General features: G+C 45.4%; 1 protein-coding gene across 1 annotated transcript in view; it reads right to left on the bottom strand.

The window, feature by feature from the left end:
- PGM5 (phosphoglucomutase 5) overlaps positions 1 to 13,726 on the bottom strand; it is an 827,968-nt gene that overhangs the window by 135,555 nt on the left and 678,687 nt on the right. The window contains exon 10 of the mRNA XM_078675734.1: positions 1,683 to 1,817. Coding sequence (XP_078531860.1) covers positions 1,683 to 1,817 — 135 coding nt within the window. The remainder of the gene's footprint in view (positions 1 to 1,682; positions 1,818 to 13,726) is intronic.

Raw genomic sequence — 13,726 nt, 5'->3', positions numbered from 1 at the left:
CATAATTACGCATGCCCCTAAACCCGTGCCCACCTTAACCTGGGCATTTTATTTTACACAGGAATCAAGGCACAGGCAGACGCTTTGGGTAGACATAATGGACGGGCCGTGGCTCCGTCCTCAGCAGTGTCGGCGGTGTAGGTGGGTACATTTACCCTAAAGCCTATGAATACATGAGAGTTACAGCAGGAGCCAATCGGCACATTCTGAGTGGGGCCCAGTCACGGCCGACATTACTCACAGGTGGGGGGGACCCGGCACATACCTTACTAGGTCCCGTGCTGCCTCCGCTCCTGGCCAGGTCCCGCTGCTCCCGTGTTTTCCTGCTGCTTTCCTGCTCTCCTGGCAGGAAGCAGGCAGCCTGCCTCCCCTTCCCTAGGCCAATCACAATGCTGCAATGGCAGCATTGTGATTGGTGGGGACGGCGCCCAGCCAGGCGCTTATGAGGAGGCCATTTTCTCTATGTAGGCTGCATGCACCCTACATAGAGAAAAGGTGAGTGTGCATGACTGCTTTGGTCGGCCCCAGAGAGTCACTGTAAATACCTGCACCGTGTGGCAGGCACCTCACTGTGCCTGTCACACGGTGCAGGGATTTGCAGGGAGGCGCCATAGGTCCCCCCTCAGCCCCCAACTGGAGGCATTGTAAGAAACGGGACTGACTAGGGGCCCCCAAATTTGCTTACCCACAGGCTTTCCATGTCAGAAAGTTCGACATGGAAATCCGGTCGGAAACGAATATCATAATCCATACTGCGGAAATGCCATTTGTATGGAATTATGTGGTGGTTCCAACTGGCCGACGGGCTCTTTGCGCCCGTCGGAAGCCAGTTGGATTGACAGGCCGGTTTCAAATCCGACTGTCGTCATTGTAGTCAGGCTATCGGATTTGAAACCTTGGATGAAGGTCGGAGGCTTTCCGACTGTTATCCAAATGAGGACCTGTGTGTGTGTGTGTGTGTGTGTGTGTGCATTGAGAGCGCACAAAGGTGTTAGCGCAATTGTATCAGAGTGGCTTCTTGAATTCCCATGAACGAGAGGTGTGTGGCCCACGTGCCATGGCGAGAGGTTTGAGATACTGAACAGCAGTGGTGCGTGAATTTGGGGGCAGCAGGTGTGGCTGCCAAATATGCATATAGTGACTCCGTTGCTATAGTCTAGGTATTAGAGCCACTTCTGGTCACACAGCCCTGCTGGTGACAATCACGGCTGCCTGTACCTGTACACTGTGCATCTGCTTCTCAGCTCGTCCTAATGGAGCTGCTCTCAGCTTGTGCTCCTTGGAACACTCAGCACAGCTTTGATCGAACAGCATAGCTAGCTCCCACACTAGCAATGTGGCAGCAGAGACTTTATTGTGGGATCAGCTGCGTAGCGAAGCTGTGATCTGGCAGACGGACTACTTTACCATTTCAAAATATAAACCTCCGTGATACTCCTGTGGACTATAAAAAATGTGATAGACACTTCAAACAACAAATGGCTGAAGGGGCTGAGCTCATTGCCATTTTCGTCATGTTCGCACCAAAATTAGCTGCCTGACGCCAGATTTAACAATAAGAATTCAATTTAACAAGAACTATGTAAAAACACACTTTTATACACTGAAAAATGACAGTGGCGCCTGTAGTGAAAATAAACCGTGGATATCTCGAGAGGTGTCGCTTGTTGCCGGTGTCTTACCTGTGGCTCCCTGTCGTGTGTGCTCGGATCCTTTTCATAACTTTCTGCATAGATCCTGAAGGTGGCGCCCAAACTTGCAGATGAGCTGAGCCTGAAGATAAGCCTGGAGCTGTCCTTGAAAAATATGCGTAGTCCCTGCAAGAGTGACATAGAAGAAAGAGTTAGATGGCTAATGTGATCCGCTTTGAGTTACTGTTCGTGCATCGGCTTTCATGCAAAAAGGTAGATTCGCTTATAACACCATTAGTGTATCAAAAGCAGCTGACTATTCTCCGGCTAATCAAAGAGTATGTTTTGGGCCATCACAACCATGGCCCAGAATAGTCGATACATGTTATTGAGGACCCATTATCAATTCTGTTTATATTAGCTTCAATTAAAATAATTGACTATTGACATTTTAGATTCACATTAAGCTGTATTCTGTGGCTGGAATAACTTTTCAACATATCTTGAGGTAATGTGTCAACATTTGGTCTAACTTTTTTTTGTGTTCGATAAATTGTATTGATTTTATAATGAAAAGCAGTACATAGAAAGTGAGGAGGGAGAAGAAAAAGATTCAATCTCCTACCTCTGTGCCATGTTGCACCCTATTTACAAAGTGACGTATCAATTTGTAAATCCCTGCACCACATTATACCTGCGCCAGGTATAATGTATGCGGGGATGGCGTTACTCTGCGAAAAGCCTCGTAGTAGTGGCACATTGACGTCTAAGATTTCAGTGTGCCACTTCTAGGACGCTATTGCATCAATATCTTACGCCTGCCTCACAGCAGTCGTAAGACTGAAGCAGGTCCTTTCACATTGGATTTGCCCCATGTGAAAGGACGCATCAATGGAGTTGCGCCTGTTTTCAGACACACCCCAGCAATGCGCCCCTTTTGCACCTACAGACAAGTCAGAAATACTGACGTATCTGTAACTCCTTGTGACCCAAAGCGCCGTACATTAAATATGCCACAACGATCCTGTCGCAAGGAGGGCGCAGTGAAAACGGTTGCATCGCTGTTTTCACGCAGCCATGCAACCATTTTCATAAATGAGGCCCTAACTGATTTGCTCAAAATCATAGGATGTTGAGCCCATGCCAAGACTTGAACCTGGTTCTCCAGTTCCAAAGTATGCAGCTCTGACTGTATCTCACATTCCATGTAGATGAAGGGTGGCAGGCAGAAGCCATTTGAAAGCTCGGTTTGTTATGGGTTCGAGTTCCAAATGGACCTCGAGCTGCGCCACCGCCAGGCTTCAGGTGTGAGTCTGGCTCGAGCATTCAGTGGCTCGCCCACCTCTAACAAAACGTACAATGTGGAGGGAAGTGAATTACAATGGAGGTACTGATAACAAACAAAAAAGAAAGAACAGCAAGGTTGATTTAGAGAGGCTCAGATAAATGCCTGTCTATGAGATACTAACGCACTCAGTGACAGCGGCGGCTTCTCCGTTATGGAGGAGGAGCATCGCCCCACTGCTGATAGCCAGCAGAGGCAAATGTGAAAAATATAATGATAATAAAACAATTATATTATCATTTTCTTTATCACTGAGCCAGAGCCAGCCAAGTGCTAGGGCGGGCGGGGCCATCCTGATGGACAGCAGAAGGAAGGAGGTTTGGTGGGAACCACAAGAGCACATGTGGGTTTAGCCAGCTGTCTAAGTACGGCACTTTTTCCAACCTGAGCTGTGTGCACAGTCAGGTGGAGAACAGAAACAGGTTCCCAGGCTCAGTCTGAGCACAAAACCACGCTGCTCAGACCAATCCCTGTGCTACTCTCATGCTGCGTAATAGTATTCCCAGCCAGAGAGCAGTGTCTGGATTGGCATTGCGGTGGCCGTCAGCAGCAGGTAAGTACTCTTTTATAATTTTTTTCATTATTTTGTTAGCACTTTTTTGGGTGTTTCCACCATGCTGCCGCACCACTTGGCATTGAGAGCAGTCGCCGCGGCTCAATGACATAGTTTTGACGAAGCTGAAATTGGAAATAGTAGTGGAATTTGCTCTGTGTACAACTCGTAGTTGCTTTGATGGTTATACACTTCTTTTTTGATGACATAATATATGAAAACACAAAAAGTAGCATACTTGTGGAATTTTGCAACAATCTATGCAGACATTAAAACAGTGGTGTTAAAAACAAAATACAGAATGGTTTGAGTCTTTTTGTAGAATTTTGGAGTTTAAATACGTTGTTAAATTGAAACAATAGACTAGTCCACTAGATGTCAGTCTTTGTCCAAATAACATCCACTTCTTTCAGCAGACAAACTGAATACTATGATTCATCAACGGTAACCCCAAGTTGGGATCGTTTAAGCTCTGCGGGGCTTATTTACAAGCTCATTGCACCTCTGGAGTGTCACTTTTTTGACGCAATATGCTTGCCTACATTTATAAGGCCACGTAAGGGCCACCCTGTTTGACTTTTCATGGCCTTGCAAATACTGACCCCTTTCACGCATTAATTTGCATGAAATGGGCATCCATGCATGTTGCTGTGGGTGCTCCCACCAAATATCCATGGAATTTGATGCACTCCCAGATTGACAACATTTTGTAAAACTGGTAATGCGTCAGAATCCTATGCCTCACCAGAGGAGGTGTAGGAATGGCGCAACAAGGAGAAATACTTCTATTTCTTCTAGTTTTTCCTTTTTCTATGCGTGTTGTATTCTGCAGCACACATAGAAAGAGGAACATGCTATTAATCATTGTTTTTGTACAGAATGTAAATTGCTTACTTTACATTTATTTACAACAAGGGGTGGTGATGGACAGAGTCTCTGAATTAAGCAGAGTACTCTCACCCAGTCAAGAGATCAGGGCTAGATCCAACACCGTTTTTTAGCTCATTGCACCATCCCAGTTTCAGAACCTGGCTGTATGCAAATTAGTCTGTCCCTGGCCCAGTGCATCCTGGGAACAGGGCAGACCAGACTACAAAAGCCAATTCTTACACTGGGAAGGAAACAAGCTTCCGGGGACCGGTTTCTGCCATTTCAGGCGTCTTCGGCCCGGCTTGCTTGAATCCTGATGGTGCAATGAGCAAGGGACTCACATCTGAGTATACCCTTCCACGCTTAGGGTGGACAAAATTATTTACAACAAGGGGTGGTGATGGACAGAGTTCCTGAATTAAGCAGAGTACTCTCACCCAGTCAAGAGATCAGGGCTAGACCCAACACCGTTTTTTAGCTCATTGCACCATCCCAGTTTCAGAACCTGGCTGTATGCAAATTAGTCTGTCCCTGGCCCAGTGCATCATGGGAACAGGGCAGACCAGACTACAAAAGCCAATTCTTACACTGGGAAGGAAACAAGCTTCCGGGGACCGGTTTCTGCCATTTCAGGCGTCTTCGGCCCGGCTTGCTTGAATCCTGATGGTGCAATGAGCAAGGGACTCACATCTGAGTATACCCTTCCACGCTTAGGGTGGACAAAATTATTTACAACAAGGGGTGGTGATGGACAGAGTCTCTGAATTAAGCAGAGTACTCTCACCCAGTCAAAAAAACGGTGTTGGATCTAGCCCTGATCTTTTGACTGGGTGAGAGTATTCTGCTTAATTCAGAGACTCTGTCCCTCACCACCCCTTGTTGTAAATATTTTTGTCCACCCTAACCGTGGAAGGGCATACTCAGACATGAGTCCCTTGCTCATTGCACCATCAGGATTCAAGCAAGCCGGGCCGAAGACGGCTGTAATGCCAGAAACCGGTCCCCGGAAGCTTGTTTCCTTCCCAGTGTAAGAATTGGCTTTTGTAGTTTGGTTTGCCCTGTTCCCATCATGCACTGGGACAGGAACAGACTAATTTGCATACAGCCAGGTTCTGAAACTGGGATGGTGCAATGAGCTAAAAAACGGTGTTGGATCTAGCCCTGATCTTTTGACTGGGTGAGAGTATTCTGCTTAATTCAGAGACTCTGTCCCTCACCACCCCTTCTTGTAAATACTTTACATTTAAGCACACATCTTATATGTCAGATCCCGGCGTGGTGGTCTACATGTAGGATTTTGAGTTCGGAGGGCGTACCCAGAGTATGAATCCTAAGCTAGACATTAATGGTGCGCCTTGGAATCATAGTGCAAAGCTGAGCATCATGTAGAACAGCCATTTATCTTATGAGCGCCCCTATAACATCACCACCAGGCAACATTTGCTAAAGCTAGTGCTGCACAATTTTTTGTCCTTTTCTCAATTCAGCGCTACAATTTTTCAGGCAAGGGGATTGTTTACTAATGTGCAGGTGCTCATGTGGTGCAAAGTGACGCAAAGCAGTGCACAAATGTATTTAACATTATAAAAGCCTACAAGCCCGGAGCACAATTGCCTAGCATGACGTGAGATCCCACGCAACACTGGGTACATTTACGCCTAAATGAGCGAGTGTTTCCAGATCAGCATCACAGATCCAAAGCAAAGCTTCAATGATTCAAGCAGCCCTGCTTCGAAGATGCCCAACTGTGGATTTTAGCACGTACAAAAGAAATTAAATAACAAAATACATCAGGTACTCTTCTATTTCTCCTACTGTTGAGTCGCACATGGGAAGTCAAAGTGACACAGCTCCACAAAGTGATGCATACAAACAATACTTTGAAGAAGAAACACAACTTCCTTCCTCTCCACTCCTGCCCTAAGCACACATGCTTTTCTTAAATGTGTTTCTCTAAATTGCAAGCAGCAATTAGCATACATGTTCATGACCCTGCTCCCAAAACAAAATAAGACCGGGCTTTTATGTGGGGTGGGTATTGCTGCTCAGCACTGTCAGTTTTTGATTAAGCATTGGCAAGGCTCATAGCTCTTATCTGTGACACCCATTTGGCTTGCCAGTGCATGTTTTCACGTGTTCTTTTGTACGGCGTTCGCACATGTGCTCGAAGTTGGTGATGTGGCAAGCTCAAGGTAAGCAAGTTTCTATTTTTGTGTATTTAAGTTTCCTTCGTCTTCGTATTTCGACTACATACCCCGGACACAACCTTGGCATCATCATTGACAGCCAATTGACCATGAAACACCAGGTCAACGCAGTCACCTCCTTCTGCTTCCACACACCCGCATGGTCTGCAGAATCTTCAGAGGGATCCCAATCAACACCAGAATGACCATTACACAGGCACTCATCACCAGCCGACTATACTACAGCAACACTCTCTACGCTGGAATTTCCTCCCAGCTCCTCAGAAGACTCTGGACCATACAGAACACTGTGGCAGCCTCATCCTGGGATTCCCCAAATGGAGGCACATCACCACCACCTCAGACACCTCCACTGGCTCCCCATCCAGAAGGGAAAGCAGTTCAAGATCCTCACACAAACCTACAAGATCTACATGATCAAGGACCATCCTACATCAACATTCAACTCAACTTCCATCTTCCCGCAAGACACCAGCTCTCCTCTCTTGCATTCGTACACCCCCCCGCATCCGACGCAGCCACTGTAGGGGTTTCTCCTACATCATCACCAAGACCTGGAACGGCCTACCCCTCCACCTTCGAAAAGTACCCTCCTTAGCGGACTTCAGAAAGGAACTGAAGACCTGGCTTTTCTACAAAGACATGGCACCCTCAGCACCCAGATACCCCTAAGGGTGACAGTGTCGCGCTATACAAATGCTGATTGGTTGATTGATTGAGTCAAAGACAGTAGAGCTAGACAAATCTTCCTGCCTCATACAGCGATGCCATTCTACGATTCTTAAAAATTTGAAACCATCCAAACCCAGAAACCTGGTTGGGACAATGTTTTATGTTCAGGCGTCAGAGACCACTAGTGATAACATGATAAAAAGCCTTCATTTACACATGGAATCTTGACTCAAACAATAAGGTTTTCCTCAGAGACATGTAAATGGTAGATGTGCGATAACTCACTACAATAAGAATTCAGTTAATAAATAAAGAACTTGAAAAGACCAAATTAGTTTAGTGAACACAATCATAATTTAATAAGTAAATGAAAAAGCCTATTTACGAGTGTAAGCTAAACATGAACATGCCAATAGTTTTGTGAATCAGGCCCAAGGAGTTTATCATAACAAATGTTCCAATGAGATAAGCGGATCATATATTTTCTTAACATATAAGGGAAATAGAAAACATCATTGTCTAGAATCTTATGATGATCAGGGACTACCCGATTTAAAACAATTTGCAGCTTATTTACAACCTCATTGTGCCACTTGTTTTGACACACCAGTGGCGCAGTGGGACTGCCCATATTTACAAGGCCACGTAAAGCCACCCTGTGTGATCTTTCATGGCCTTGTAAATATAAGCCTCTTTCACACATTACTCTGTGAAAGGGGCATTCCATGGGTGCTGCTGTGGGTGTTCCTATGCAACATCCATGGAATCAAACACATTCCCAGATTTACAAAGTGTCGGAAATCTGGGAATGTACCAGAATCCTCCACCTCCACAGGGGAGGCATAGGAGTGGCGCAAGGATGATAAATGCTTTTATTTCTCCTTGTTTTTTGCTCTATGTTTGCTGCATTTGTCAGCACATATAGAAGGAGAAAAACTCCATTAATTATTCCTTTTGTCCAGGAAGGTGACTCTTCCTGCATAACAACAATCATCCCTGCAGCGCAGGCACGCTTGCAATATGGCGTAAAGTTGTCTGCGATGGTGTATGGCTGCTGTTTGTGCGTCTGTGCAAGGGAGAAGGTCAGGAATGCACCGTATCTTGTAGATATGGTGCATTACTATTTTTTATTTTGACGCACAGCAGGCAGGCTTGCTGCGCTGCAGTGCGTCAAAATATAGTTAATGAGGCCCTATATTTCCAGATTAATCAGAGGATCCATTTAAAACAGGCAAAAATCAATCAATGTAAATTGTGTTACATGAAAAGCTGAGGAAAAGCTATAGTGTAATGTGAGGTAGTGCGGCAAATTGTGCTAATCTAATTTTGAAACAATATTTTCAAAATCAATAAATGGGTGTGTTTGCAGGACAGATGAGGCCTTTCATTCCACCAGGTATTAACATGGTTGTCTGGAGCGTCTAGAGGTTGTTTTTTAGGGCAGGAGTTGCTCTTGGATCCTCTGCCACTTTCATCAAAACAAATACAGGCCTGGCTAGTAGAGAGCCAAATAATATTTCTCTTGGGACCTGCTTCTCACGTGGGGATACCTATCTCCACTCGTTATCTGGCACTTTATCCAGTTTACTGCAGTCCCGAAGTGGAGATAGGTATCCCCATGTGAGAAGCAGGTCCCAAGAGAAATATTATTGGCTCTCTACTAGCCAGGCCTGTATTTGTTTTGATGATTTGTGAGAGAAGGGCGGCCTGGTGTATCCCCTCTATAGCTCCCTATTGTGAAGAGTCCTCTGCCACTTTCACCAGCTCCATGAGGATAATTGTAGCAGACACGGGGCGGCTTCAAGAGAGAAAAAGAGAAAGAGAGATAGGGAGCTGCACGGTAAAGAGAAGGCCATCGGAGAGGGAGAACTGTGGAGGAGAGAAGTGGAGAGATTAAAAGCGGGCTGATTTGAGCATTTTTGTCGGATGTATGACATTACAAAGCATGCTTTTACCACGCATGCCTTTACTTCGCAGTTTTTACAACGCATGCTGTTACAACGCATAGCGCTTAGGGGTGCTGGATAGTAAATAGTTTAATTTACTATTCCAACTCCAGTCCCCGTGGATAGTAGGGAAGGTGTTGGATAGTAAATTAATTCCATTCCCTATCCTAGAGCGCCCTCCAGCGCAATGCGTTGTAATGACATGCGTTGTAATAGTTGCATCGTAAAGGCACTGCGTGGTAAAAGTTGCGTTGTAAAGGATGTTTACCTTTTTGTCTGGGCTGTTTTCAATTCAACCAGTCTGGCCCTGTGTGTTTGAGATAAAAGTAATGTCTGATCGAAGGGTGGTGGCATACTCTAGTCACTGTTGTTAGGTAGCGGATCATTTTGTAGTCAATACATGAGCTTACTTGACATTTTGAGCTTCATTGGTTGCTTGAGTGGGCTTCATAAGGACAAGCTCTTTTTCACAGTCTAAACCACACTTCTCTGATGATTCCTTTAAATTTGAGTGGGTGTAAGGACTACCACAAAATACGTAGTCCCAAGATAATTGCATGTACAGGTTGACCAGGTAGTGAGAATTCATATCTGCATGGTAAATACATTTTGAGGAGGAATGCTCAACAACAGGCAATTTGGGGCACTCCAGAGCCTGGTCGCGTCAGGAGAAAAGTTGAAGAGTAAAACTGTTGCAATTTACCACAACAATATCTGTTACAATCGTGTTAGCATTGAGGAGATTGTCAATCTTGAATTCCAAATACAAAGGGCAAAAAATTGCAATTTGCAGCCTGTACCAGCATTGCTAGAAATGCGAACAAGGGGGGGCGTGGCTTAGCGCCCGACGCGGACGGCGGCTCTGATGTGAGCGCTCCGAGTCAGCTGAGGGACTCACCCTCTTTCACCTGTGCCGGCGGCTGCTAAGGAGAAGATTTTCCAGTCGGAGCATGTAGGGAACGCCTTGACTCCGGCGGCGGCATCTTTTGACACTTAGTCAGCTTTATTTCAGACAATTACGAGCGGCCGCAGCTCCCTGTCAGCCGCGACCGCCATTTTGTTTTTTCCTCGCGCATCTGAAGCGCCAAACACCGTGGACAATGCTGCCTTCATCTGCCGCTCCAGGCCCCTGTAACTACGCGTGGTGAGCCTATTTCCTCATTTTTAGGTCGAGCGACCTATCTCAATGCGCATGCGCATTGAGCGGGAGCTCGATATATTGCGGCTTAAACAGAGCTTACCGAGATCAGGCGATTCCCAGGCGATTTCTTCCAGTGCACGTGAAAGCGCGTGCACAATGCCACCAGCCGCTTGCCTCGCATTACCACATCAAAGGCAAGGCGGCCTCGTCTCAGGCCCCTGCTGCTTCACACCCTCATGCCGCTCTCCCCGCTCCGCCCCCTCACCTGCCCGCCGTGTCCACTTCACTTTGACGGCCGCAGGCCGTCTCTCGTGTTTCTGCTTGTTTTTTATCTCACTCGCTCTTCATTATGTTCAGGTTCCTGAAGACCAAGGTGACCCTTGCACGATCCCCCTCTGACAACACAGGGTCTGGATCATCGTAATGCTCCACCGCGAGGCTTTCAACGCTCTGTGTGACCTGCATATATAGAACAAAACAAATGCCAATACTGCTTTCCCTGCTTCTCTTCTTACTCTTTAATACATGCGGATTATAACAACATGTAAAATCACAACGTCACATTACATTCCGGTGTCTGTAGTTTGTGTGTAACATTGTATTTACTAGTTTTAAAAGACCTAGATTGTGAAATGTCCGAAATGCATGCTATGTGTAGGAGTCCCTGGCCGCACCCGCCCACTTCGGCATTTCCTCACTATCACATTTCCGGGTGACTCATCTGGAGTTTCCGCGGTTTTCACGTCCCTGCTTAAATACTTTCGGTTTTAGTTCCTACTCACTGGAGTTGCAAACAGGAGAAAGAAGGTTGCCAGGAACAAAATATCGGGTAACTTTGGAAGGTAACTTTACTCCGTGTATGTTTTGGAAACACTGACTTTGTAGTAGGGGGCTGATGATTTTATCACCCTTCTTTTTGTTTTCTACAATGTGAATGTGTTCGTGATGAGCCACTCTCACGTTAATGCCGTTCTCGGTCTTTTCAAGCAGTTCTGTCCCAAACCTTCTCGCAAATTATTTACAGTTATCAGCTTTTGTGATTTTTGTAATTTGAGTTGCAGAATTAGTTCTGGAGCTATAAGTGGTGGTGATTGAAAACGTGAAGCAACTTCGATCATTGTACACTCCAGAAACCAGTGCATGTTAGTCCGTTTACTACTTGCGTAGGGGCAGGAGAAAGCCACTAACTAGTCCTTGCCTAGTGTATTCCATGTTGTTTGACCATCAAGTGAGATGGCTGTGTGATTCGATATAGACAACAGGGTAGTTTAGTAGGTAAAATGACAGTCGTAGTTACTACAATAATAGATTGTATTTTTGTTTTATAATGTATAGTATTATTTTTTCATTGTGATCTCTCTTATATGATATTTTGTCCTATGTATGCTATAATTTCTCCTTCAATAAACTTTAAAAAAATGATAGTCTTACTGCTTTAAATTCTTGAAGTGAAGTAACTTCAACGGAGTATCTTTTTATTGTGATTTGTCTTTTGTAAGGCAGAAGTACCTTCAGTATTGATTCTCTACAGAAACACCTGTATGGAGTTAGACCTTTAATTTGTCATTCTTAACATATTTCCCATTGTCTCCTTAAAAGTAGTATCGGCTGTATCTATCAATTAACATGATTCTTGACTATATTAATGTCCATATAAGGTGTTTTTAAATTCCTCATGATCTTACGTTTTAATCAGCAGGTATAAAGGGGTATCTCACGCTGCACGTACTATAACAAAAGTATAGGAAAAAGTGAGGGATGGAATGCTCGAATTACTCTGCCGCTGGCATAGCCAATAGGTCTCGCCTTTGGGACCTTATAAGTATTTAGTTATGCAGCACAATATCCTTACTGCAACAACATTAACTGTTGCCTGGCTAAACACTTATAAGGTCCCAAAGGCGAGACCTATTGGCTATGCCAATGCTTGTTCAGCGTGCTACTGCTTACACTCTGCCTGCCTTATCCTGCATGAGCAATATTCGTAAATATTGCGATATTGGCGGCCATTTTGACTTTCCTGGGTGTTTCCAACACAATGCTTCCCTTTCTTCTTGTTGCCAGCGCCTTTTTTTTGATTGCGCACGTTTTCCAGGCTACCCTCATTCGCCTCGAAGCTGTAATTTTCCTGCTGGATTCCTTCTTTTCTCTTTGAGCACATGCTAGCACTCTGCTTTTCATGTTATGGACATTACGCGTTCTACTTTTTTGTATTAAGGCTTCCTGACCTATGCAAGTGGATACTGCTCTATGTCTTCATATGTACCTTTGCAGCTCTTCAGTGGTTATGAAAAGTTTCCTTCGGACTTCTTTGTTCTCGCATGCTTTTGCTGATTAGCTCTCTCCCATTCTCCTATTGACTTTCGCAGACATGGAACATTTCAAGGTCTAGGCTCCATTTTGCTTTCTTTTTGCTAGCAGCTTTCATCATATGGAGAGAGGCGTAATTGGACGTGTTTCCAAACCTCCGAGGCGTGTTTTTATCAAAAATTCTAAGGTCTTTTCTGCATTGGCGCGTCTGGAAGCGTCTCAAGCCCTTGCCGACCACATGTCGCAGTCCAACACAGAACGTCCTGTTAAGGACTCAGGGAAAGCTACGTCGAAGCGCCTTAAAAAAGACCCTCCATCACCATCAGGCTCCACCTCAGCTGTATCTATGGAACTACTGTTGGAGGAGATACGTGCTCTTCGACCTTTCATGGAGGAAACCAACTCTAAGTTGCAGGTCTTGACCGACAATTGGTCTCGGATGGATGCGAGAGTGACGACTGTGGAACATTCCATAACTTCTCTTCAGGAATCATCCTCCAAGGTGACACACATGCAGTCGCAGATTTCTTCTCTCCAGAAGCAGGTCGAGGAGCTTGAAAATCGCAATCGACGCAATAACCTCCATATTTACGGCCTAGTGGAGAATTGTGAAGGAACTGACCCCGTTGCCTTTTTCAAATCTTTCCTGCCTAAGCTCCTCCATTTACCTGAAGGAACTACGCTTAACATCCAACGAGCACATAGGCTTGGCCGCATTTCCTCATCTTCCACTGCCTCTTCCAGACCGCGAGGTGTCATCATGTACTTTCTAGATATACAGATCTTCTCAAAGTTTTATCGGCGGCCCGCGCTTCTCCTCGCCTCACATGGTTAGGATCCACCCTCTTCTTCGCGCAGGATTACGCTAAAGCCACAGCCAGTCGCCGTAAAGCTTTCCTGGATATGCGACCGGAGCTCCGATCCATTGGCGCCAGATATGGCCTTTTCCACCCTTGCCTTTTTAGAGTTACTCATAACAACAAACGACGACCTACGAGGATCCTGTTCGCCTTCGGAGCTTCCTTAATTCCTGCCAAACATCTGAAATGGA

The sequence above is a fragment of the Lissotriton helveticus genome, chromosome 2_1 (genome assembly GCF_964261635.1).
Source record: "Lissotriton helveticus chromosome 2_1, aLisHel1.1, whole genome shotgun sequence".
Classification (NCBI taxonomy): Eukaryota; Metazoa; Chordata; class Amphibia; order Caudata; family Salamandridae; genus Lissotriton; species Lissotriton helveticus.
The sequence above is the reverse complement of the archived record's forward strand: the minus strand, read 5'-3'. Positions and strand labels throughout refer to the sequence as shown.